At 47.0% G+C, this 24,625-nt stretch overlaps 2 protein-coding genes across 3 annotated transcripts; one reads left to right on the top strand and one right to left on the bottom strand.

Moving 5' to 3' along the window:
* The first annotated feature begins 4,064 nt into the window (after nt 1-4,064).
* STOM (stomatin) lies at nt 4,065-13,785 on the top strand. Of its 2 annotated transcripts, XM_084219893.1 has the most exons (9): nt 4,065-4,217; nt 7,206-7,309; nt 8,132-8,204; nt 9,102-9,184; nt 10,898-11,101; nt 11,553-11,687; nt 12,133-12,313; nt 13,203-13,328; nt 13,414-13,785. In XM_084219893.1, exons 1-8 carry the CDS (start codon nt 4,178-4,180, stop codon nt 13,325-13,327), a joined length of 945 nt encoding a protein of 314 aa, XP_084076019.1. In that variant the 5' UTR covers nt 4,065-4,177; the 3' UTR covers nt 13,328; nt 13,414-13,785. The 2 variants fall into 2 exon arrangements, with proteins under 2 accessions (XP_084076019.1, XP_084076018.1); XM_084219892.1 differs by having other exon boundaries at nt 13,203-13,785.
* Nucleotides 13,786-13,917: 132 nt separating this feature from the next.
* On the bottom strand, nt 13,918-23,967 carry GSN (gelsolin). The gene is made up of 17 exons (XM_084219891.1): nt 23,745-23,967; nt 22,460-22,661; nt 21,773-21,927; nt 20,783-20,944; nt 20,431-20,580; nt 20,093-20,182; nt 19,051-19,183; nt 18,738-18,826; nt 18,207-18,422; nt 17,550-17,683; nt 16,957-17,047; nt 16,595-16,765; nt 15,793-15,967; nt 15,395-15,519; nt 15,154-15,231; nt 14,669-14,729; nt 13,918-14,433 (listed from the first exon to the last, which is right to left on the bottom strand). The coding sequence occupies exons 1-17, from the start codon at nt 23,877-23,879 to the stop codon at nt 14,264-14,266; spliced, it is 2,337 nt and encodes a 778-aa protein (XP_084076017.1). The 5' UTR covers nt 23,880-23,967; the 3' UTR covers nt 13,918-14,263.
* Nucleotides 23,968-24,625: the final 658 nt, after the last annotated feature.

The following is a 24,625-nucleotide window of genomic DNA, read 5'->3' as shown; positions in this document are numbered from 1 at the left end:
GCTGGAGGAGCTCTTAGACTGCTGCAAGTCTTGAAAACTCAGTCCTCTGTGTCACTGAACTGTAAGAAACACTTCAGAAAACAAAAATTATCTCCAAAACATTCTCTGTCAGCAAATACCATCAGCAAGGACAGTTTAATTTGACTTTGATTTGATTTGTGGACCTGAATATCCCTTAACAGGATGTATAGGAGAATTCAAAGGAATTAGTTGTATAGAATTTTCTAGATTTCTAAAATACTGGTAATACTCATAGATAGCTTAAAATAAACTAAAATATAAAACTATTTGCTGAAAATTTTACCAGATTTTCTTGACACTTGTCATAATGAAAGTATCCTAAGTCAGGAAAAAAATGCAGATTATTTTGCACAATGATTTGTTCCAAAGCTCAGATGCCCCAGCAGCAGCACCCCACAGGGCAGGCAGATTGCTGTGAGCCCTGCTTTCTCCAGTAAATCCATGTACAGCAGCCCCAAAGCTCGGGATTCCTTCAGGAGGAGCTTTGCTCTGAATGATCTTTTGTAAGTATTTTCTAAGTGTAAACAATGTAAAAATAATGAACGTCCCACTCTTAAAGCTATTTTAAACTATGACTCTTTTAATGTGGGAGAAATTACTCTGTTTAAAGAAACCTGATTTTAGGACATTCCTATTTTGGGATTATTATCCAACATATATGTACTCTATTTCCACCGAAAACAAATAGTCCCATGATATAAAAATAGGCAACTAAACAAAATGCAGGCTGCTATAGCGTGGGAAATGTTTGTGGAGCTTGCATTCTGGGTTTGATTACTTCTAGATGTTTTAGGGGAAAATTATTCAAAGCAGCACTTTTAAAATTAAAGCCAAAATATATGGAGACAGACCTATTGCAAATGTATAAGGGAAGTGAAAAAGCTCTCCAGAGAATTAAAAATTCAACAAAATATTTAAACACATATGTAGCAGGAACCCAGCAGATGTCCTGATATGCTTAAATGCACCCTTGAAAACAGGCAATGGCAAACAGCACTGGAAAAGAATGGCAAGAGTTGCTTAAAATGTACTGTAAAGTGGGAAAAGCACACTAAAATAAGGCACACCAGCACACCTCACTACCAACCTGCCATGGCTAATCCCTGTGGGAAGCTCGCAGCACACAGCACTTCATGTGTTTAGAAGAGCATGAGTAAAATTGAGGTTTCACATAAAATTTAGTGTAATAAGTCAGCTCCAAACATAATTATGAAACTGAATATTCCACATCCAGCTACTTTTTAAAGTAAGAATCAACAAAAGTTTCAGGAACAGCCTTTGCTATTTTTCCATAATCCTTGGGGACTACAATTTGTTTAAAAAAACCACTGAGGTGACAAAAATTCATGCACTCAACAGAAGCCTCAAGCACGGCTGTCAGCAGAGGCTGTGCTCAATGCCCTGCTGACATCTAACGGCAGTTTAGCACACTACAGAAAGATGCCACTGTTGTACAAAGCACATCAGCTGAATAAATACCCCGAGTGCAGAGCATTGCATTCGGCACACCTCATCACGCCTGATTTCTATTGGTGGTGAGGACTCTAATTAACTCCTCACCAGACACACTGGAATTCAAGGAAAGGTTAAATAAACCAGGCTTCACAACAGAGCAATACCAAGGAGTTTCTGCTGCCAGAACTCCCATCTTTGAAATGACACTGACTTACGGAAATAATAAAGTCAAAATCCCATGAAATGTTCCTCTTCATAAGGCCTAGAGATTAACAAATCAATTTGCAAGTCCACTGTTTTCTTCTAGGCAGACAGAAATCAAGTTCTTAATTTCCTTTAGTTATTGAAACAAAAATTAGGAGAAAAGATATTCCTATTTTATTATTGAGCAAAGAAGGAGAAGAGAGGGAAAGGGGAAAGGGAAGAAAGAGGGGAAGGGAAGGGAAGCTCTGCCACTGGTCAATGTCCTAGGGAAGAGCACCCCGATGGCAGCAGATGGCAGCAATGCCCCACAGGACAGCGGTGTCCTTGCCCACCCCACCCAGGGGCTTGTCCAACCTCCCTGGCAAACAGCCAAAGAATAAAATTAATGGAATGCAGGCCCATCTAAAATTAGAGCAAAGCTTCCTCATCTTTAAGCAAAACGCCAACATACATTTGTACATCACTACACAGCGTGCTGCTGAGATACTGCTGAACCAGGGCTCCCAGCTCATGGAGGAGAAAGGTCTTAATTACTTATTTTTTACCTTAGAGAGGAGAACTGAATAGGAGCTTCCTCTTCCTTGCTGAAACAAGGTAAACCCATGCTGTACATCTCTTAATGAGCAATTTGTATAAATTTTCAAAGCACCTATAGAATCGTAGAACCATTATCTTATAGCTCAGATTTTTCTAGTGGCAAATTTGCTGTGGAGGACCGGGGCTCCCCACAGCTCACCTGCTCTTTCCACAGAGCCTTTCCCTCCCATTTCCAGCACATCCTTCCTTCCATATAGACGCTGATGCACTCTAAACCAGCCTATTTGCCAGGAGATCCTAAGGGCAACCAGCCCCCGGAATCTCACAGATCCTCATTCAATTACAGCATGGTGATATTTACAAACCATGGTCAAATATCACATTGCATTGTAAGTTTCTTCGTGGCATTTGCGAGCTGCCTGCAAGTGACAACTTGAGCATAGAATGATTAGTTATCAGTTCTCATTTAGACAGCTCACAGGTTCTCCCTTCCTTTCACCCATGTGAAAAATTATCCCCATGTGTTACACACAGAGTAGGTAAACTCACAAAGTTGTAGACAATAAGACAAAAAGGTTGTGGAATTACTAATATGAGAACAGCAGGTGTCAGCATGCGTAAATGTATTAATAGCAAAGATATGAGTAAAGATAATAGACACAAGGACTTCCAAAAGGTCAGAGACAGATTTAGTCTTTAGTTTCATGTACTGCTCATCTGGATCAGTCTGAAATCAACTGGCACTAGTGTGGCAGGAGGAGCTCACAGCAGCAATAGGAAGAGTGTTCAAAAGGGGCCTTATCCTCACTGGAGAAAGCGTTGGTCATTCTCCAGTGCTGTTCTTGTCACCTGGAGACATCAAGCATTTAGCATTCAGCTCCACTCCTACCTCTGCCTCAACCAATTGTGCTACCAAACCAAAACCTTTGCTCATCAGGAACGTAAGGGACAGCAAGATTCAGGCTGTCCATTTAGGCTCTTCCAAGGAAGAGTTTAACACAGAATAACATCAATACGGAAAAGAAATCTATTTTAGTAGTCTAATACCATTTTTTTTCATAGGCTGCAGTGTTTTATGAAGAAGAAGCAATTGCACTCTCTCAGTACGCAGTGTAACGTGATAGATGCACATGTGCACGTGCCCACTAATTACCAATATCCCGTAGAGAAATAAAGGTTAAAGAATAGCCAGGAATTATTTATGGACTTCATAACTCACACTAATATTGAATTCGACTTTGGAACTCTTGTCAATTTTAACAATCTGGTGTGCAATGCCTGTGTGGGTGATGTACTTTTATACAGACTTTGTCTCTGTGGATGGACCTTGGAAAACAGCAGAAATTGTTAGTCTGGCCTCTTCCAAAAGGGATGAAAGATCCCAACTCTCCACGTGAGAGTAAGAGAACGTGAAGAAGAAGAGCATTAAAACCTCACAGAACATTAAACGACACACGAGGCCGGGGCAGCTGGAACTTTCCTCGCTGCTCCCCTCAGGAGGGGATGCCCGGGGCTCACTCACCTCAGGCGACGGCTGCCCGTCGGGCCGGTCTCTCACTCCGTGCCTTCCCCTCCGGTCCTCCGTGCCTTCCCCTTCGGTCCTCCTTGCCTTCCCTGCCCTGCCTGCACTCCTGGGCCGCCCTCCAGCCGCTTCCCCTCCGCTGCCCCGGGCCGGGCGCGGCGGCGGGCGGGGGTCGCTCCATGGCCGCTCCCTCACGCCCTCAGCGGCAGTGGCGCCCCCTGGCGGCGGGGGCGGGCGCGCGCGGCCCCACCCGGAGCGCGCGGACGGGGCGGGGCGGGGCGGGCGCGTGGCCGCTGCGCTGAGGCGGCGCTGAGGGAACCGCGACGGGACGGCGGCGACGGCGGTGGGAGCGGCGGTGGTGACGGCGGGGCAGCGCAGAGGCTGCTCGGAGGGATCGCGGGACTGACGCCGAGGCGGCTCTGAGGGAGCTCGGGGACCATGGCAGACCAGGAAGCGGCCAAGCCCCGGCGGCCTACAGGTAACGGCCGCAGGGGGAGCGGGCAGGGGCTGTCCCCAAACGGCCCCGCAGCGGCCGCTCCTCGCGGGGCGCCTTCGTGTCTCTCTCTCTCCGCATTTTTGTTTCGGTTTTAATTATTGCTTCATATAGTCGCGGAGGAAAGTTGGAAGATGCTTCACCGAAGTTAAGCCCGCGGGAGGAGCGAGGAGCGGTTGTGCTTCGCTTCCCGGGCAGCCTCCGCTTCCCTGAGCCCCGGCTGCCGAAGGGTCACCGGCGGCCCCGGAGCGACCCCAGCCCCGGCTGACGGGGGCTGCTGAACCGGTTACCCGGCGTGCTGAGCCCCAGCCCCGGCTAACGGGCGTGCTGAGTCCCCAGCACCGGTTAACGAGGGATGCTGAGCCCCCAGCCCCGGCTAACGGGGCATGCTGAGCCCCCAGCCTTGGATAACGGGAGCTGCTGAGCCCCGGCTAACGGGGGATGCGGAGCCCCCAGCACCGGCTAACGGGGGGCTGACCCCGCTGCCCCTTCGGGTACCGTGCCCGCAGGTGGTGATTCCCGGCAGGTCCTCACACCGCCCTCGGGAACGTGCCGGAGCATCACCACGAGCTGCCCCGGTGGCGTAACTCGGGTGGGTTTCTGTGGTGCGTGGTTTCCTTTCCTGTGCAGTAACTCGGATCACTAAGGGGAAAACTACGGAAATGATGACAAGCAGAGTCAACAGAAGTAAGCTCTGGGATGCTGAACCAGTAAACGAGAACAAGGAGAACTTAAGAGATTGTTTTTTGACACTACTGTGGCTTTTCACCACAGCCAAATCCTGTCTAGGTGTGACTGGAGGAAGTGGTAGAAGTCCTAAGGTAGGGCAATGAGCTGCACTGAATTTTTACTTCTTGGTATCGTTATTAACATGGGTTTTGTCCTTCCAGTTAGGAGCAGTAGGTGTGTGACGTGGGTCAGGACATTTTGGAGATGATGCACTGAGATAGCACAACTGGCAGTTTCGCTCACTGGAAGCTGGAATCTTTTCCTGTTACTTCCATTGTTCAGAAACAGGCAACGGAAAAGTCCTGATTTATTTTATGCTTTTCTCATTTGCAGCCAGAGAAGGAAATGTATTTATAAGAAAGCTTTGTGCACGAAGCCTTTGGCTGGGTAATTTGAGTTGTTGTATAAATAACTGTGGATCTCTTTGGCCTTGGTGCCCAATGGCACATCCTGGCTCTGGTATCTTTGGAGAGGATCTGCATTTCATGTATAACTATGTTAGTTATTAATACCTCACTACAGTCACGTTGGTGCCAGTCTTGTCCCTGCAAGCCTTTCCTGAACACGCTGCTGAGGTGGTTTCTCCTGCAGCTCTCATGTGATCACAATAAAATATGGAGTAAGTGGCATTAGACGTAGTTTTGGTTATTGGATGTCGAAATTTTGGGGTTTTCCCATGTGAAATGCTCTGTGAAGCATCTGTGAAGACATGTCGTTCACTTTGAAATTGGCATTTTTTTTTCATCTGGGCACATTTTTGCTGTTTGACAGTGGTGTGCTTGTTTGGATTGTGGAGTCTTTGCAGAAGGAAATAAATCACAAATGAACCATGTGCCACACCTCAAGCTGTAACGAGAACTTTCACCTTCCATCTTAGCCTCCAGCACTAAGTGTGTATTATAAATTCTTAATACAGTTTGATGGTCCAAGCGATAATTTCTTGCTAAAGTAATGGCAACTGTTCCAGTCAGCCTTAAAGGCATTGAAGGCTGATTCAATTAAGTTTTTTTTATTTTTTTAATAGTCCTTCTCCTTGTGGTTTATTTCTTAAAGAGGTTGCTCAAGAATATTTGCTTTTTTTTTATTGCCTGCTTAGACTTGCCCACCACAGCAGGCTATAAATTCAAGGTGGGGGCTTGCCTGCCTTTTAGCTCAGAGAAAATTCCAGGGGCAGGTTTAGGGGTACCCCACTTAGTGTGGGGTCAAGCCTTTGTTTTCAGCCTGTGGGGTGGGCAGGGATGGGGATCACCTCCAGGAGCTGCAGAACTAGCTCATCCCACAAATACCAGGCATGTTTCTTGTACCACAGGGTTTTCCTCAAAACAGCATCTCTCTCCCTTCCTGTGTTGTGAAAAACAACACATTGGTGCTAAATAAAGCATCCTCTTGGCTCAACCTTGAAATTTGACATCATTTGAGGTGTGACTTCTACATGAAATTCTGAATCTCCAGAGTAGGAAAGTGATGTTTGTGAGTGCTGGGACACCCTGGGACATCCCTGCTTGGCAGCAGGCTCCTGGCAGCCCATTAGGGGTTTTAGCTGGCAGGATAAGAAACTTCCTGTAGCTCTGTGAATGCCTCCCAGGCCACATTTGGCATGGGTTTAGCAGGGTAGCTTTTGAAACCACTAGCTCGTTATTTGATCCCAGAGTTACCTTCAGGTGTCTTCCATTGACAGAGGCATCAGGCATGAGGAGTTTCTGGCCAAGGAATTCTTTATGGAGGTTTTATTTCATGTTCAGCTAATGTTGCACCTCATCTTATCCAGCTTCCCAGATCTGATGGGTGTGGGAATTGTGGTTTCCTTAGATGTGCACCCATTACAGCTGGAACAGAACCCAGGTTCCAGCAATGCTGTCCCAGAGCCGGCAGGCTGGGGGGTATTTGTGTTCTACTCCTTACATGAGGTTCCTCTGACTTGTCAGAAAACAAAGGGACACGATTTCCAGTGCTGCCTGTGAGTCACTCTGCTAGAAGAACTTGGGGGAGAGAAAGGCATTTGGGAATTGAAACTTCAGTGTTGGTACACTTCTGCATAAATGCTGCTTGGACAGCATTCTGCCCTCAGCTGTCTTGCACAACTTTGGCTTTTAATTTGATTTTTGATCTAAACCTAATGCATTTGGCCAGAGGAGCAGTCCTAACAGTGACTTTTTTCAAGGAACATTTAACATAAATATCCAATTTAGGCACTTTAATAGGCACTGCTGGTTTTAAAAAGTGATAATTTCTGCTCTTTTTTAGATGAAGAGGATAGTGGCATCGGTTTCTGTGGATGGATCCTGGTGATGATCTCAGTTCTTTTCACTGTTCTTACATTTCCTATATCAATATGGATGTGCATAAAGGTAAAATCGTTCACTGCTAAGGTGGATTAAAACTTTCAGCAATGCAGAGTGGCTGTTATTGTTCTCAATTGGATTTATTGAGAAAATAAACACAAATTAATTTAGTTTTGTTCTTTCTTGAGCTGTAGTAGACCCCAGCAGTGCAGTGCATTCAAACCAAAAATAAAAGTGGTATTATAATACTTGGTCAAAATAATTCCTGCATTGGTGTCTTCACTACATCTGCCCAACTGTCATTAGTAAATCAGCTCATTTGAAGGATCAGAATAATTGCAAGAACCCATAACTACTCTTAGAGAACTGATCTTTTTTAGATATCTCCCTGTATATCAGTCATCTAAATATGAAGTATGTAAATAGAAATCTGTAATTATGTACACAGATGTGGCTGCATGTGACACATTTGAAGACACAGTGTTGTCTGTGATCACTCTGAGGTTGATGTTTGCAGTTTCCAGATAGGAGGAGTTATTTCCTCCTGGCTTGGCTGATGTGGCATCAGAATTGGAGCTGGAAAAACCCCTCCTGGGTCACAAATGCTGCACTTTGTTGTGTTGTTGCCAGGATATTCCTGATGGCTGCTGCTGGTGCCTGAACCTGCCCAGGTGCCATCCTGTTGAGAGTCTGAGGAATATTTCTTGTGGACTATGGTCCCGATTTTTTCCTTTTGCTCTTTGCTTTTTGACAATAAAGTTTTAGCTAAAATTCTCAAAAGCAGCCAGTAGAGAAGTGTGTATTAAACTTGAGACTCAAGACTGTCCTAACTGGTGTGTACATAATTTGGAATCCATCATGTGCATGACATCCAACAATCTGTTCCAGATTATCAAGGAATACGAGCGAGCCATCATCTTCCGACTTGGACGCATCCTGAAAGGGGGAGCAAAGGGACCAGGTATGTCCTGACAGCAATTTGTTCCAGTTAGTCATCAGCAAAACAATAACGGTGTAGAGACATTGCAGTAAAGTGGCAAATGGATTTCTCAAGAATTCTGTAACTTCCAGTAAGAGGATGTGTTACAACAGGAATTTATGAGCCCCCTGGGTCTCTTCCAGCTCATAAAGTTCTGATTTGTACTCTGGATGGAGAAGGCAGCAAACTTAATTCTACCCAGCTCTCCTTTGTTAATGTATGATCTGCAGGCAGAATCAAAAGCACTAAATGTAAAGGGAGGAATAATGGCATCAAATGGGTTATTTGAAAAAAGAAGTTTGATGTATCAGTTAAACCCAATGAGTCTGAAGCCTTGATAGCCTTCAAAAGTAACAGAAGCCAGTAGAGTATTTGATAGTTTTGACAAGTTGTTAGAAACTCTGAGATCTGGAAGATTGTTATTTTCAGCTGTTGCTCCTGCTGCTCAAAGTGACAAAAAGGGGCAATAGTTTCTTCCTTAATTTTCACCCAGGCTTTGCAATGTTCCACATTGCTGGAAAGCTGAAGAATCTCAGGGAGCCACCAAAACTGAAGGCAGGAGGTTGATGCCTGCCAGAATTAGGCCCCACAAGTAACTATGTGGGATCATTTTAAAAAGTAGTTGTTAATAGTTTTGGGGCTGTTTTATTTCCAAATGTTAAAAATCTCTTAGTGATACCCAGATAAATTGAAGTTTCTCAGCATGCATTTTTTAAAATCTTACCTTGGTTTGGAAGCCACTAACAAGTGATGTGCTGCTGAGTTCCTCACAAAGAGCTGCACAGCCACAACAGTTGGATTTCACCTTATTGCAGTAACAAGTTTTGTCTGCTCTAATGACCCATTTTCACATCTACTTGAATGGATTTTTTGGCACAGGTTTGTTTTTTGTCCTGCCTTGCACAGACAGCTTCATCAAAGTTGATATGAGAACCATCTCTTTTGATATCCCTCCTCAGGAGGTGAGTTTGCATTCGCCTTTGCATCTACTAAAGTCCTTGCAGAATTTTGTGCACTTTGCTTTTCCTTCTCCCCTCTCAGTATTGGGTAATGTGCAGTTTGAATACAGATTCCCTGTGCAGGTGCAATGTATAGTGAAGAATACATATATCCCTTAGAAATGTCCAGTAAGGGAAGAGCACTGAAAGAAAACAGATGATGCTCTGAGGACCAAATGCGATAATTGAATACTGCCTGAAAGCTGGAATGGGAGGGGTTTGGAATGAAGGCTGCTGGGCTTCATACAACGTTCCCTAATTGCTTCTGTGAAATCTGGAAGATTTCCAGGCACAGCAGGGATCTGTCCTGTGCCAATTTATCTACATGTATAAACTGGCTCAAGTAATGGGATGAAATTGGAATATACATCAAATGCTATTTATAGCAGCTGGGGGAATGAGTGGTCAGCTCCCTTTGTTGGGTTGGTGTGCATGTGGCTCCTGTGCCCTGCCCTGCACAGGAACATGATGAAGGTGCTGCCACTCATGGCAGGTCCTAAAGAACAAAAAAATTACTTTGATTTCTAGTCTGATTTTCCTTGGTCATCCTAACTTTGTTGCAGAATGTCTCCAGAGCATTAAGCCAGCTGAATTCAGCGCTGCTCACTGGATAGATCATGAAAGAGTAAAACCCAACCGCCCCTCTAAAAATAAGTTAGTGAACAATTGTATCCTGATGGTTATAACTGTATCACTCCTGTATCAGGTGCATTTTGAGACACAGAGATGCTCTGTGCAACTTGTGTGGTGCATCTGTTTCCTGTCAGATCTGCTCTTGGGCTTGTTGCTCATGGTTAGTTGTAGATTGAGACAAATGGCAGCTGTCCTGGTACACTCTAAAGGGTAATTGGGAGAAACCTAATCACTGGCAGGCAGAATGTGCTTGCAGCTGCTGATGTACCATTAGTGAGGCCATCAGTAATCCAGTTTTTCTTTTGACTTGATTAAATTACGCTTATGGATTTAGGTTTGTTTGTGTTCCTTACATAGAGGCAGAAATCAATTTTTATTTGTTCAACATGATTTCTGTGCATGCTACTCATTCTTTAGCTTTCATGTTATGAAAAACCTGCTAAAAGAGGTGGTTTGGGAAGGGACAGGGCAGGTGAATCTTGAAGGGAATTGTGTACCATGGAACAAGGATCTCTGGTTCTCTGAGCTCCCCTGTGCAGTGCCACCCTCCTGTCCCAGGAGGCTGCAGTTCTGCAGCACAGTCCCCACAGCCCTGCTTTCAGGCTGCCTCTCACAGCCCTGGTGAAACCTCACTGAAAGGCAGCACGGGGATCTGCCTTGGTGTGATTCCTTGCCAGAATCACTGGTTAAACCTTCTCTGGTGAAGATGAATTTCAGAGTAAATAATTTCTGCCTTTTCTCTCTTTCCTGTCACTGATATGACTTGCAGATTCCTCTGTGACTTCGAGGAAGTGGGTTAAAAATAACATTAGGGCAAAGTGAATGGAATGTGCTTTTCACTGAGAAGTTTCTAATCCCATATTTAGTCTCAGCTTTGCAGAGCTGTACTGGGAGGTTTGTGAACACTGCAGCATATGCGCATAAGGACTTTGTTTTCAAGATAGTGGGAAACCAGGACTTGGTGTGGTAAAACAAATACGTGATTGTCCTAATAATTAACTCTGTGTTTATGGAATATTCTGTACTTTCCCCACTGCTTTTCAGATCCTGACTAAGGACTCGGTGACAGTCAATGTGGATGGAGTGGTTTATTACAGGGTGCAGAACGCCACCCTGGCCGTGGCAAACATCACCAACGCCGACTCAGCCACCCGGCTCCTGGCACAGACCACCCTGAGGAATGTCCTGGGCACCAAAAGCCTCTCTGAGATCCTCTCTGACCGTGAGGAAATTGCCCGCAGCATGCAGGTAGGAGCATCTTGGAACAATCCATCGAACAGCAGGTAAAGCAGCAATCCCATGGATAACTTAAAGGTGGGGATTTATTTTATCTCAAAGTGATAAGTGAGGGCACTCTGTAAAATAAGAATGAGGGACTAAAGCACTAAGGGCCAGTGGGGCTAGCATGTGGGAATGAGGGATAGAGGAGAGGATGGCTTCCCTGGATCCTTGTGTCAGTCCTTCACTGTGGAAGGAAACTGTGCCACAGAACTCCTTCAATTCATTAATAAAGCTCTGGGTTTTTTTTTTACTTTAAAACTATTGTGCTCTTATAGCTGTCACATCATACTACAAATACTAAAGCCCTGAAGGTCTGAGAATTTGAAGAGAATTCATTTGGTTTATTGGTCATTCTTCATATTTGGGCATTAGTTTGAGGCAGGTGTGTGACTTCACTCACCTGTCCTGCCTTCTGTAGGTCACACTTGATGAGGCAACAGATGATTGGGGCATTAAGGTGGAACGTGTGGAGATCAAGGATGTGAAGTTACCTGTCCAGCTGCAGAGAGCCATGGCTGCAGAAGCAGAGGCTGCCCGGGAGGCGAGAGCCAAGGTAATGACATCAGCCTGGGGGCTGGATTTGGTTTTTCCAAGTAAGAAATACGCCATTCCCTTTCAAGCCCTTATAGATGCTAAAAAGTACAGCTTGAGGGAGAAAGTATTTTCAGCTATCTGTGGGGAGTGCCTCTGGCTTTGAGAGGCAGGGCTGGAAGAAGCACAGAAACTTTTGAAGATAGAATAAATACTTGCATTGCGTTCTCAAGACCTGATGCCAGCTTTTGTGATCCTGAATTCTGGATGGGAGGATACCAGGCACTGGGGCCTGGAGAGCAAACAGGAGGGCTTGTGCCAGGTGCCCAGGGCAAGTCACTTAGCAGGGTGCTGGGCAGCGGCTGTGGTACCTGCCTAGGGCTGAGATCAGCCTGTGCATTCCCTGTTCCTCCTGTTTTGAGTTCATTTTGAGGATTGAGCTCAGTCTGACCCCTTTGCATCCCCAGGTGATCGCGGCCGAGGGGGAGATGAACGCGTCCAGGGCCCTGAAGGAGGCGTCCATGGTGATCACGGAGTCTCCTGCTGCTCTCCAGCTGCGGTACCTGCAGACCCTGACCACCATCGCTGCCGAGAAGAATTCCACCATCGTCTTCCCCCTGCCCATAAACATCCTGCAGGGCCTCCTAGGTGTGACGGAGTAGGGAGACTGGGAGGGGCGAGCTCGGGGTCAGCCCATGTTTGCAGCACTGAGTTCCCTGTGTATTGTAGCTTGTGGCAGTGTTAGCAAAGTGGGTTTGCTGAGGAACCTTTTTGTTTTACTGAGTGTGTTATAGAACTTGTATGTAATGTTTGTGAATGTGGACAATCGCAATCTTTAAAGTTGAAAGCCTCTCAGAAGGAGCACAAGCAGGTTGTGAACTTAAATAAGCTTTATCCATATTGTCCTGGATGGAACACCTCTAATCCAAAACTTCCTTTTCAAATAGAAGAGAAAGCCAGTTGTGGTAGAGGTGATCCAACATTTGGAATTATTCCTTCTATAAAATGGGTCTGTAGCCCTGCAAGGGAAGCGGAATAGTGTCCTGGGGCCTCCTGAAAATCAGGCTCGTTTTCTCTAAACCAGTCCCCATTGATGAGAAACAGTTGTTAGTGAAACTTTGTCTTTCTGCCACCCAAGAATGGCACAAACATGCTGTAGTTATGGATACATCGTGCTTGTGGTCACTGATGGGCTGCCATTGTTATGAGGCTATGTCTGCATAGAGTTGCACTGCTTTAAAGCACTGAAAAGGCTCTACATCTGTTTCTCCTAAAAATATTTTTTAAAAACTGAAGTGCTGCATTTTATCCAGACCTACAGCCTTATTTCTCTAGGAAATGACATGTCTGTAACTAGCAGCAGGGAAGAGTGGTGTTTAACAGAAGGTGCTGCACTGGTGCTTTACCTGTTGGTGCTGCTCTGTGCAGACCTGGAGTGGTTGTTGTGTCAATAAGGGCTTACATTTCATCTTCAAAGCAGCTGGGCCTCAGCTCACATAACCCAAGCTGTTAAAATTCCTGTTTTGTACCTCTGTAGAACGGATTAATAAGAGAAGAACTGGAGACAGCGTAGGGAAGACTCTTCAGGCTGCCACCAGCATTGAGTCTGACATCTATAAAATCTGGGACGAGGCAGTGGAGCTGAAATGCCAAGAACACTGATGTAAGTGCCCTTCTCCCACTGGCCAGCATAACTCCATAAGTAGTTTCTTATGCCCTTTCTGCTCCAATCAGCTCTGTATTTACAGGTGTTTTAGGCCTGGGTACCTGTGCCTCGACACGCTGTGCCTTTGTCACTGGCAAGAGATGCCCAAGTGCTGTTGTTTTTCTGCCAGTCTGCTGGGCAGGTTTTCCTCTGCATCACCAAAGCAATATACTCTGTGTTTGTCAAGGTGGCAGCTGATGTAAGCTGAGCTTAACTTCTGGCTGGGAGCGGGAGAAACAGTTAACAAAGCTGGAATAATTAGCATTGCTGTGCTCAGGCACTTGGAGTGGGAAGCAAAGCAACAGCACAGCTCCAGGTTAATCCTTGGGGAAGATGAGTCACCCTGTAACTCCCGCTGCTGCTGCAGGTGCCACCCCTGTGAATTCTTGTTGATACCACAAGATGCTTTTTTGCTCTCATCCTGAATAAAAAAACATGCTGTTTACTAATGAGTGAGTTTCTGAAAGAGTAGAATACTGTTTACCAGGGTCTCAAATGCATATAATTCTGAGGAGGGGAAAGCAAAGCAGTCCAAAACTTCTCAAAATAATTTCTGTAACATTTTACTAAAAAGCCCACGTGCAAAAGATGGCACAAAGAAGATTTTGGTTTCTAAGATGTGTTCAAACATGGGATCTACAGCTGCTCTTTAATATTTTCTTCTTTGTAACAAACCCCACCATTTCTGTTCTTCCCATATTTCATACAAGCTTTATTGTATTAAATATAATCAAAGCAAGGAGTAGGGTCAATGACTGGTCATGATTGTTTTCGGAAATTATTGCACAGCTAATTGGCTATTAACATCATTCCCTCGTTAACATACATCCTGCAGGAGGAAGGAGCTCTTGAAGGCATTGAAGGCACTGAACTTGCTCTGTTTCAAACATTGCTCACACATCCACATCTGCCATTGCTCTCTGCAGGGGATCCACAGCCCAGTAGTCATCGTCCCAGCCCAGGAACCAGCCAGAGAAGGTGGGAGGCTCAAAGCCCTGCTTGACGATGGTCACTGGGGTCCTCTTGTCCCGCGTGGAGGGGTCTGTGTCAATGTAGCGCTTGGCTGGGGACACAGGGAGGGAGCTCACTGAGCACCAGCCCTGCAGAGCAGCAGCTCAGCTGGGGCTAAATGGCTGCCAGAGAGGCAGCTTCACATTGGCCATTTGAACAAAAATACCCGCTGAAAGTTTGTACCCTATGGTTTTATCTATGCCTGTCAGAATATAAATTGCCTGAGTCATGATCACACAGTGGGAAAATGAGAAAGGGATAGTTCGGAGAGGAAAATGTGACATTACCAGACTTCAGTGCCTCAGTCTTTTCTTCTTCTTGGGCATCTTTCCCAATCCATACAAAGACCTAAAGATAAAAATATTAATTACTTCAGTATCAATCATTCTCTTTATGAAGGGATAATTTAGATGAAGCCTCAGTGAACAGAGCATGACACAAACCAGAAAATCCTCATGTTGGTGTGCCTGGGTTGTCGACCAACATGACCAAAGTTCTGTTAGTCAATAATGGGAAGTTTTTTGCCTGCATTTTATTTACATGAATTGTAGATTCTTGAACAAATTCTACACTAGCTTAACATCAGGGGAAAGTAGCAGATGTTTGAACATTTTTCCATAAAACATCAAAATTCAGCTCTGAGTTGCCTTGTGGCTGATGTGTGCCAAATCTGTAATACAACAGCACCTCTGGCTGTTGTGGTTCAGGTTTCAATCTAGAGCCAATCTATGCCTATTCTTTGCTCCTCTTGTCCCCCATAAATGTGACATACCTGATCCCATGTGTCCAGGAGCATCACATCATCTGTGGCAAGGTCATCCTGAGTCAGATCTCCAGGAACTTCTTCAATCTGAAAAAACAGGGTTAAGATGAACACAGGCTTCATTTACCTTATCTGTACAGGACAGACCACACAAAGATCAGGTGTAAGCTGGTGGGGGGCTCAGAGCAGCTGGGCCTGAACTTCTCCCAGCCCTGTCAGGTGGTGCTGAATGAATCCCCCAGACACTCACGGTGAAGCGCCCGCTCTTGTTGGAGCACGCGAAGAGGCGCGGGGGGTGAGTGTCCATCTTCTTGTCCTTGAGGCGAGGCGAGGTGCGGTACGGAGCTTTGCCACCCAAGGCTGCCCAGAAGTTGTCTGGAAAACAGAAAGAGAGACTGATGCTTCTCCTGTTCATGGAACCCACACCAGGGTTATGGTTTGGGCAGGACTTAAAGCATTCTTCTAGGTCAGAAAGTCCCAATGGCCTGCAGACATACATGAGAGCACTGTTAAACAATGAAAATACCCCGAGAAGCCCCTCTTGCCCATGTCCACATCTTGTTCTGGGAGACAGAATACCCATGCAATAATTGCTGAGGATGTGCAGCTATACAGAAATGATCTCAGACTACATTGTGACCCCCTCACCTGGCTCTTTGCCCTCAGCAACCTGTACTGGGCGAGCTCCCAGTATCTTCAGCAGCTCCTGTGCTCCTGATTTCTCAGCGTTGCTGGCTCCTTGGCCAACCCACAGGTAGGCAGCAGAGGGAGTTTTCAGGACAAAAGCATCATTGGAGTTCAGCTGACTGGCTGTAGGATCCAGCTGAAAAGAAGGAACACTGTGGGTGTCAGGTGTAACCATCCTCTACAGGGAGCCTGTTACTTCAAAATCAAACCAGAACCTACAGCTGAATAAACTGCAAACAAGATTTTCCATATGAGCATGTAAAGCTGTCAGATGTGTTGTGTATTCCCTGTATCCAAGAGATGATTTAGATTTTCCACATGGGAAGAGTAAATAACTCATTCAGTGTGTGATTACAGGTACACATGACCTATAGCAGGAATGCCTGGCTGTCATTGTGCCAGTCTTGGTGGTTATGGCAGGAGATTTAGGAGCTCACCAGGGAGCCCATGGCAGAGCAGTCCCTGCTGCCAACACTGATCAATTATTAACACCAACCCCTCTGTGTCAACAGAGTAGGCCTCTTGAAGCTGGAAACGGGAGTTCCTGCAGCCATAAACCACTGCCCTCTCCTCACCAGGATTTACTCTCCCCTTTGTCGTTGCACAGAAGTGTTTGTGTTTGTTTTCTCTCAGAGCAGTGGGGCTCTGAACTCGTGTCCTGGCCCAAGTTCCTCTTCCATGGAGGGAACTGAACTCTTCAGTGGATCACGTTCCCATCATGGGCTGTACACACCACACCAAGGCTGACTGTCCCTCCACGTACCTCCACTGCTCTGGTGGCTCCGGAGGTGCTGGAGCGCACCTGGAACAGCCGCGTTGCCGCAGGTGCAGTCTGGCCTCCTTCCCTCGAGGTTCCACCCTTGTAAACAACCAAGGGCTTTCCACCAAACATGCTCATCAGGTGAGGGGGCTCTTTCCCTTGCACTACTCGTTTCTGAAAAAAAGGGAACTTCCTGTCAGTTTTGAGGAGTGGAAGACTAACCAGAAATGGCTTTTACAACCCTCTGTTGAGCTGGAATATTCACAGAGCACCCAGCTGGGCCAGATGTTTAATAAATATATACACATATATATGTATTCTTTATTCCCCCAGTGTTGGGGTTGGTTTCTGCTGGGTCTCTTTACCTGAACAGGGGTCCCTCCCAGCTCCTCATCCAGCTGTACTGTGAGGAATGCAGAGGTTGCAATCTCATCCTGTGTGGAGTCGGCGCCCTGCCTGGAGAAAAAGGCCAAATCCCAGCTTTATTCTCAGCTTTTCCCCCCACACACACACCTTACAGAGATCAAGAGGAGGTAAGGGAACCCTTTGTTACTGAATCTCTGCAGCACTTCCTTCAGCACAAAGGAGAAACTCCTTATCCTCTATTGTAGCACAGTGAGTACAGGGGGAGATAAGAACCTTTCCTAGATAAGCAGCACTTTCCTAGATAAACAGAGCTTGGTCCAAAGAAGAGAGTAATAAACGGGGGGGGGGGGGGGGGGGGGGCGACATTTGAAAAAAAAAAGTTTACACAGTAATTCCCTCCTTTGTTCCACTTCAAATGAAACATCCCAGACCTCTGGTATCGTTTTGTTTGCAAGGGAACGTTATCCAGGGAGAAACTTTATCCCCCAAAGATCTTCTGGAAGTGGGAACCAGCAGTGATTGATTTTCCGAGTGGGCTCGCAGCCCCACGCAGCCCAGCATTTCCTGACTTGCCCCAGGGTAAGTCCCGTACCAGGTGTAAATGATCTGTCCCCGCTTCCCGTTGTGCTGGTAATCGTACAGGATGATGTAGCTGTCCCCGCCGTAGAACTGCCCGTACGTGGCGGGGTCCACCGGCACCTTCTCGGAGCCTTCAATTCTCCAGATCTGGCGGGAGAGGAGCAGAGGCGCTGCAGAGCGAGCCCATGGCCAGCCCGCGTTATCCCCGAATTCCGCATCCCGGAGCCGGCGGTGCTGCCGCGCCCTCTGCCGGGACCTGACGGGACAATTCCCATCCGCTTCGGCGGCTCCCGAACGGAGCTCGGGGGCCTTTCGGGGCGTTTTTAAACAGCCAAACCTCGGCCGGGCCCGCTGTGGCCTCCGGGACAGCCCCCAGCCCGTTCAAGCCCAACTCCACCCTTGCTTCTATGCTCAAAGTCATGAACCCAGGAGCTCCAAGACATTCATACCTGCGATGGCAACAGGGAGAATAATCAGGAGTAGGAGGAATAAACCCATCTCCACAGTGCTGGAAAATCCTGGAGTCAGAATCAACCCCACTTTTCTGCAGGGCTTTCAAGACCTCAGCATTGATGGCTCTCTGGCCTCCTTTTGTCTTGCTGCTCTTGCAGCAATGCCATCAAGTAGCCAAGAAAAGAAAGCTTCCCAGAGGGACTGTGCCACCACTGACCTGTTTCTTGCCAGAGCCATCATCCTCCATGCCGTGCTGGGCAGCCATGGCCTTGGAGCTGTGCAGGGTGGCTGCGTCGAAAGGGACCTGCTCTATCTTGGCAACGTGGCCAGACACGTGAGGCTGCCCCAGCCCGTCTGTCTGGTCCCTGTCCCGCCAGTTCTTGAAGAATTGCTTGAACAAAGGTGTCTCACCACTCTCAGGGAGGACTTGGATCTGAAAGGAATGAGCCTTTAGAACCACGTCCCTAAGAACAGCAGGTTATTCTACTCTTCTTCACTCTTAGAAGAGGTCATGGAAAAGGTAAAAGAGTATCTGAGAGGAAGAAACTTTAACTACCAGCTGTGCTGGGGGGGGTAAATGCTGCTTCAGCCCAGGAGCAGCACTGCAGAATCTCCCTAAACAGAGGAGGTCTCCCACAACAGGAGCCACTCAACAGGGACATGTGCCCTGAGCCATCCGTGCTCCACAGTCCCTGGCCCATGTGGCAGAAAAGTGACCCCAATGCTTGGGGCTGCTACAGGTCCTTACCTGGGTGTGCTTGGGATAGCCCATCTTGTCAATGAACTCTGAGGCTGTTTTCAGTGCTGCCTTCTTCTCTTCAGAGTTGGCACCTTTGCCTTTAATGAAAACAGAGAGAAAGGGGGTCAGGATTTTTTACTCAGAGAAGAAACTGTCCCAGGTACCTTCTGCTAAAGTAGAAGGGCCCAACCTGCCAGACAAATGATGCCAAATAACAAATGAGCATTGCTGATCTCTTTAATGCCTATTGTGATGGCTGAGACAGACCAACTGCCTTTCTATTTATGATATTCATTCTTTTCTCCCAGGTTCTCTCAGGTACCTTTCCAAACAAAGATCTTTCCATCTGTGCCGTGGTCCAGGATGAAGCAGTCATCTGTATTCAGGGCTGCCTGGGAGAAGGGGTTCTCATCTGCCACCAGGGACACTGCCATGTTTCCAGCCCCATTGGAGACCTGTGACAACACAGCACAGAGGTCACATAAGGCACCCTCTGCTCCCTGCTCCTCCGTGGCCATAGCTCAGAACTCAGGGAGGGGAAGGGAAATCCATTTAAATGCACTGGCTGCTGCAGGCACTATTGTTTTCAAACAGGATACCTCTGACACAGCAACAATATGGCAAAAACATAACACTTACTCTGAAGATTTCAATTATTTCTAGCAAAGTACATACTGCGGGGACCAAGGAGAGATTGGTCCCAAATGGGAAATATCCTCAGTGCAAAGGAAATATCTTCTAAAGCAAGCCAATGGCACACAGGGACTAAAGGGTAATTGGAAGAGCCTCCCTGTATGAAGTGGGGTTAAAAATCTGAGTTCCTCTACTGACTGATGCATAAAGTGCCACATAACAAACCATCTTAGCAGATATTCACTCCATGGATACCAGAGGCTGCTTAGAGAAGATTCCTCCCAAAAAGTCTTGGACACTCTTCTTCACTCACACAGCTGATGGCAAATGGCACCTTCCAAGTCATGGCTTCATCTGAGTGTTAGAAAGGGGCAGGTCCTCCTTCTCAGGCTCACTGTTTCTGGTTCTTTCCTGTCACTTTCCTAACACAATGCCTGATGGCACAGAGGGAAACTCCCTCTTTCCCTTATTTGTTTCACACTGCACCTTTCTCTCAAAAATTCCTGCAAATCCCAGCTGTCTCACTACAGTCACAAGTGGTAGCAAACCAACAGAAAGTACATGGACATGCAGGGTGAGCAACCAAGGCTCATACTTAAAACTTGTTAAGAAGCAGAGTGAGGCAGGAGTAGGACCCAGAGCAGCTCAACTCCTCTCTGCTATTGCACCTCCATCCAATTTCACAAAGATCACTCCACTCTCCCCAGAGTTATGTCAGGGCTCCTCACTACCTTGTACAGCTTAGCCAGCTTCCTGTTGGCTGTGTCAGTTTTGGTCTCATCAGAAACTCCTGCTGGCAAACTGGGCTTTGGTCCCAGAACCTGTGAGGGAGAGAGAAATCATTACCATAAGTCCAAGAGGATCTTCCTTCCCAGGTGCTCCAGTCAAGAGAATGAGTGGAAGAGAATTCCAGATCAGTCACATAAATTCTCTCTCCTCTGTCCCAGCAGGGCAGAGGACCAGCTCTGCACTGAGCTATGTGTTTATACCACACACACCACCCACCCCACCTTTCTTCCACACACCCCACTTGCCACTCCAGCAGGGACAAATGGACAGAGGGAATAACCTGGAGCATTTCCTCGCGCTCAGATCCCTCCTCTGACACGTAGACCTTGGCGCGGCCGTTGCGCTCATTGTCCCGGATCCCCTTGGCCAGCACCGTGGCCTTCAGCCGCTCCTGGCGGTTGCTCTGGGAGCCACACCACTGGAAGATGTTCTGGGGAAGGAGAAAGTCGTGTCAGAGCATGACAGCACCTCCCTAGGTGAGACAGGACACAGCTGGGGCTAAATAATGTCAGTTTCAGGATGACCAGCAATGAGATGGCTTCAGCAGAGTGGGGGAAAATAAAACTCATGTGAAGGTCAGACACCTCCTGCCCCTTGAATTCTGCCACCCCTGCCTTTGATGTGGTACTCACACTGCCCAGGTCCAGGATGAAGCAGTCCCCTGTGTTGAAGCTGTCCCAGCTCACAGGGACTTCCGTGGCCCGGACTGTCCGCCTGCCTTTGACCTGCAGCAGCCTCTGCACAGTGACCTCGTTGGGAACCACGTGCCTGAAGCCAGAAGCCACACCACCAGCCTGGGGGGAAACACAGGAGCAAGGATTCACACCAGGACTGGGGAGGAGTGCATTCCCATGTGCATAACATGTCCTGCCAACCAGAAATTATCCCAAGCTCAGGATTCACTTTCTCTGCTGATAGAACTGGGAATTACTTATCAATGCAGGCAACAGGACTCATGTCAGTTACTCTCAAAAAAAGCACAACTAACTTTAAATGAACGAAAGTAACAACAAGCAAGTGGGAAATAAACAAAACAGAAAGATCAGGAAAGTCTCAGACATGAGGAAATGTCAGCACTTTGCAAGCATGTGACCTGCTATCACTCTCCTTGTGCCTTTAGATTCCTACCAGACACAACTGCTTGACTGCATGTTTTCACTTCTATCCCACTTTATTGTGATGGCAGGGAGGAGTAACTCCCACTACTGTTCATCTCCTTTACCAAAACATTGCACATGCTGGGAGGGTGGGCTAAGCACAGAGACTGCAAGGTCAAACTGTTATGCAAGTGGGGAGAAATCAAATCTCCTGGGTAGGCGTTTCCCATTAACTTTGCTGCTTCTTAAATTCATTCCAGGTGCCTTGGGACTGTTCTTTCCTCTGCCTCTTGAAGAAAAACAAAACCTCGATTCCTAAAACTTTCTGGGGCTTTCCTTGTGTATTATTAATTCAGCCAAATCTCTCCCACTGGGATCTGCTGTTCTCCACCCTGTTCAGTTCCAACTCATTGAAAACATCTGGCTGAGAATGGGTTTTAAGCAACTGGAAAAAGGGCAATTCTCACTCTCCTGGGAATTGGGCAGGATGCCATTTCTTGCAGACTCGGGTCAGTCATCACCCACCTTGTATTTGATGCCAGATTTGAAGTAGCCCAGGAAGGTGGGGGACTCGTGGCCCTGCACCTCACGGTGCTGCACAGCCCTCCCCTGCAGGTGCTCATCCATCTGCACCGTGAAGATGGCAGCAGCCCCACGCTCATCCTGAGAGCTTTCATCACCTGAAACATGGAGAGAGACATAGGGAGGGGATGCAGGGTCTGCCTCTGCATTCAACTCTGCAAACACACGAGGAGAAAGCAGATTTGACTGTGATATTGTCAAAGAGCCTGGGGTTTGCAGGCTGTGGGGAAAGCCTTGGCACGGTACTCTGTGACAAGGACAGCACAGGGCACTTAGGAGAGGGAAAAATCCCACTCCCTGATCAGGAGGAACACATCTGACCTCCCTCCCTCCAGGCAGAAAGGATTTCAGCCAGACTTTTCACCTGAGATCTTGTCTTCCCTGTGAACCTCTGCAGAACTTACCGGTCCTATTGCCCAGAAAAAGCTGGGTTTAGGATCAGAGGTGGCTGTACTCTCTATTGCAGAGACCACAAATACTTGACCTGAGTAGGGCTATTTACCCCCAGAACTGCATTCTCACTGTGCTGCTTTTTCTTTCCTTGGGTAACATTTCCTGGCCATGGCTGGAGCAGAGAGGCCCAGGGTCACTCTGGGCTCCCAGCTCTGCAGGGACACTCCCAGCACTCACCCAGCCAGAAGTGCAGGTCGTACTGGAGGTTCCCGCTGCGCTGCTTGATGGTGTTCAGCACCAGGTAGGAATCCCCAGTGAAGAAGTCTCCATACAGGTTTTTTGGCACTGGGACCAAATCAAATTTCTCGACCCTCCAGATCTGGAGGCCGGGCTCCTTCCCAGCCTTCAGAAACTCGGCGTGTTCCACCATGCTGACAGGCTGGGGGCGAGACAGAGGGGGCTGTTCAGTGGGCAGGACACAAGGAAGTCTTTAAATTAAATTGCTTCTCATCTCCTAATGCCAGGCAAGAAGTGGAAAGTTTCCTTTTTTCTCATGCACTGAGTTTTGAAGGGGGGAAAAAATAAGGATGTGTGTGGAAAGAATCCCTCCCCATTGATCACTGTTAATTTTCACTTCCAATCACCTCTACTTCCTGGTTTATTACTGGCTTATCCTCTTCTAGTCTCTATTGTTTCTCTCTCTGGATTTTAATCTCTGTATTTTTCTTAATAATTTTTAACATTTTAGTATGGCACGTAAGTGAAGCTTGTCATTCCAGGCTGTGGGAAAGAAACCCCTTTTAACTCCACATGTTGTACACTCTGCACAAACGTGATTTACAGGTTTTCTAAAACCAAATGGAAAATGCTGTGAATATCACTGAATATTTAGGTAATTAACAGGCTTCTTAAAGCTCTTCTGTTCTGACCTGTTACTTAACTGCTCCCTTGTAGGAATTACATTAATTTACACAACATCCTGTCCTAAGGACACTGCAATTTTGGTTTAATATGTTTATTTCCATCCTTATGCAATATCCCCTTTTTTTTTTTAAATAAACATAATGAACAATTTCTTATAAAATAATTCACTTTGGCAATTCTGAAAGGAAATAAAGCATTTCTGGCAATGAAGTCTGTCCATCGATCACATCACACCTTTGAGAGCTATCAGGTAACGGAAGAAAACATTACAATATTACATTAGAAGCATTCAGTACTTTGACAAAGAAGATGGTTCACAGCAGCTGATGGACAAAAGTAAAATATGCTCAGTTTTCAAGGCAGAAATAAAGGATGTTACAAGCTAGAAAGCAAAATAGTAAGTTAGGTATCAAAGTGGTTCCTAAGCTGAAATCAGATATCAAAGATGGAAAGGAATGAACTTTATCATCATGATTCCAGTCTGCCTGAATCCCTCCAAATTCCCACTAAAAACTGACAAAGAGTTAAAGGAGAGGAACTCCTGTAAGTATCTGGAACCAGAAGTTTTCAGTGTTTAATTGTGATGTTCCTCACTTACCACAGCTGAAAGCACAAGAGCTGCTGTAACAACATATCCAAGCCCTGCCACAGACATGGAGCTGACACAGTTCAGCTTCAGAGCCATTGTGCACAAAACGGCGAGGAAAAGATAATTGAAGTCCTTCCTGCCCATTTCTAGGAGCAAATGGGCTTCTCCCTTCTCCTGCAGAGCTGCGGGGAGTCCCAGCACCCTGCTCCTCTGGCTGCTGGGGAAGATGAGGGGCAGAAGCCAATCTTTTATCGGGGACAAACACACCCACCCCCTCGGCAGCCCAGGGGCGTAACGCGTTTGTGCAAACAACCCTGCTGGAATCCCAGAGCCTCCCGCAGCCTCTCCCGAGCCCGAGCCCAGCACAATGTGCGATCCATTACCCACAGCAGTCAGGGTCACACGGGCCAAACGTCCCCGCACAGGCAGAAATTCAGAGAGATCAGCAACAGAGGCAACGTTTTGTCAGCTGAGAGCTGGAAAGTTGATGAGACGCAGAGGAACAGCACGGCGGCTCCAGCTGGCAGGGGATGCAGGGAAAGAGATTTGGGAAGATGAGGATTCAGGGGAGCAGCCTGAGATTGGGGGGAATGCACCCTCAGCTCCCTGAAGCTGTCAGAGCAACAGAGTTCAGCCCGTGCTGTGCGCCTGAATGAGCCCCCACACACGGCACTGGCAGGGACAACTCGGGAGGGTTTGGGGATGCACTGATGGATCTCAGCTCCCAGAGCACAACAGAGCATTCAGAGGCTGGTAGGTGACAGAACAAAAGCTCATTCAGCAATTCAATAATTTCACAACCAAGTATTTCTGAGGGTGTAGCAACACCCTGTGACAGGAACACAAGAGCCATCAAACCTACTCAGCCCAAAGGAATTACAACAGGGCTG

This window comes from Fringilla coelebs (genome assembly GCF_963513975.1).
Source record: "Fringilla coelebs genome assembly, chromosome: 21".
NCBI classification, from domain to species: Eukaryota; Metazoa; Chordata; class Aves; order Passeriformes; family Fringillidae; genus Fringilla; species Fringilla coelebs.
Note: the sequence above shows the minus strand (reverse complement) of the source record. Positions and strands in the feature narration are given on the sequence as shown.

Excerpts from the sequence above, each read along its gene's own strand:
- STOM (XM_084219893.1), top strand. The coding sequence starts at position 4,178 with ATGGCAGACCAGGAAGCGGCCAAGCCCCGGCGGCCTACAG. Across the intron at positions 4,218-7,205 it reads CAAGCCCCGGCGGCCTACAG|ATGAAGAGGATAGTGGCATC; the intron begins GTAACGGCCGCA and ends GCTCTTTTTTAG. Across the intron at positions 9,185-10,897 it reads TTGATATCCCTCCTCAGGAG|ATCCTGACTAAGGACTCGGT; the intron begins GTGAGTTTGCAT and ends ACTGCTTTTCAG.
- GSN (XM_084219891.1), bottom strand. The coding sequence starts at position 23,879 with ATGGGCAGGAAGGACTTCAATTATCTTTTCCTCGCCGTTTTGTGCACA. Across the intron at positions 19,184-20,092 it reads AGCTGGCTAAGCTGTACAAG|GTCTCCAATGGGGCTGGAAA; the intron begins GTAGTGAGGAGC and ends GTGTTGTCACAG. Across the intron at positions 17,684-18,206 it reads ATGGCTCTGGCAAGAAACAG|ATCTGGAGAATTGAAGGCTC; the intron begins GTCAGTGGTGGC and ends CTCTCCCGCCAG.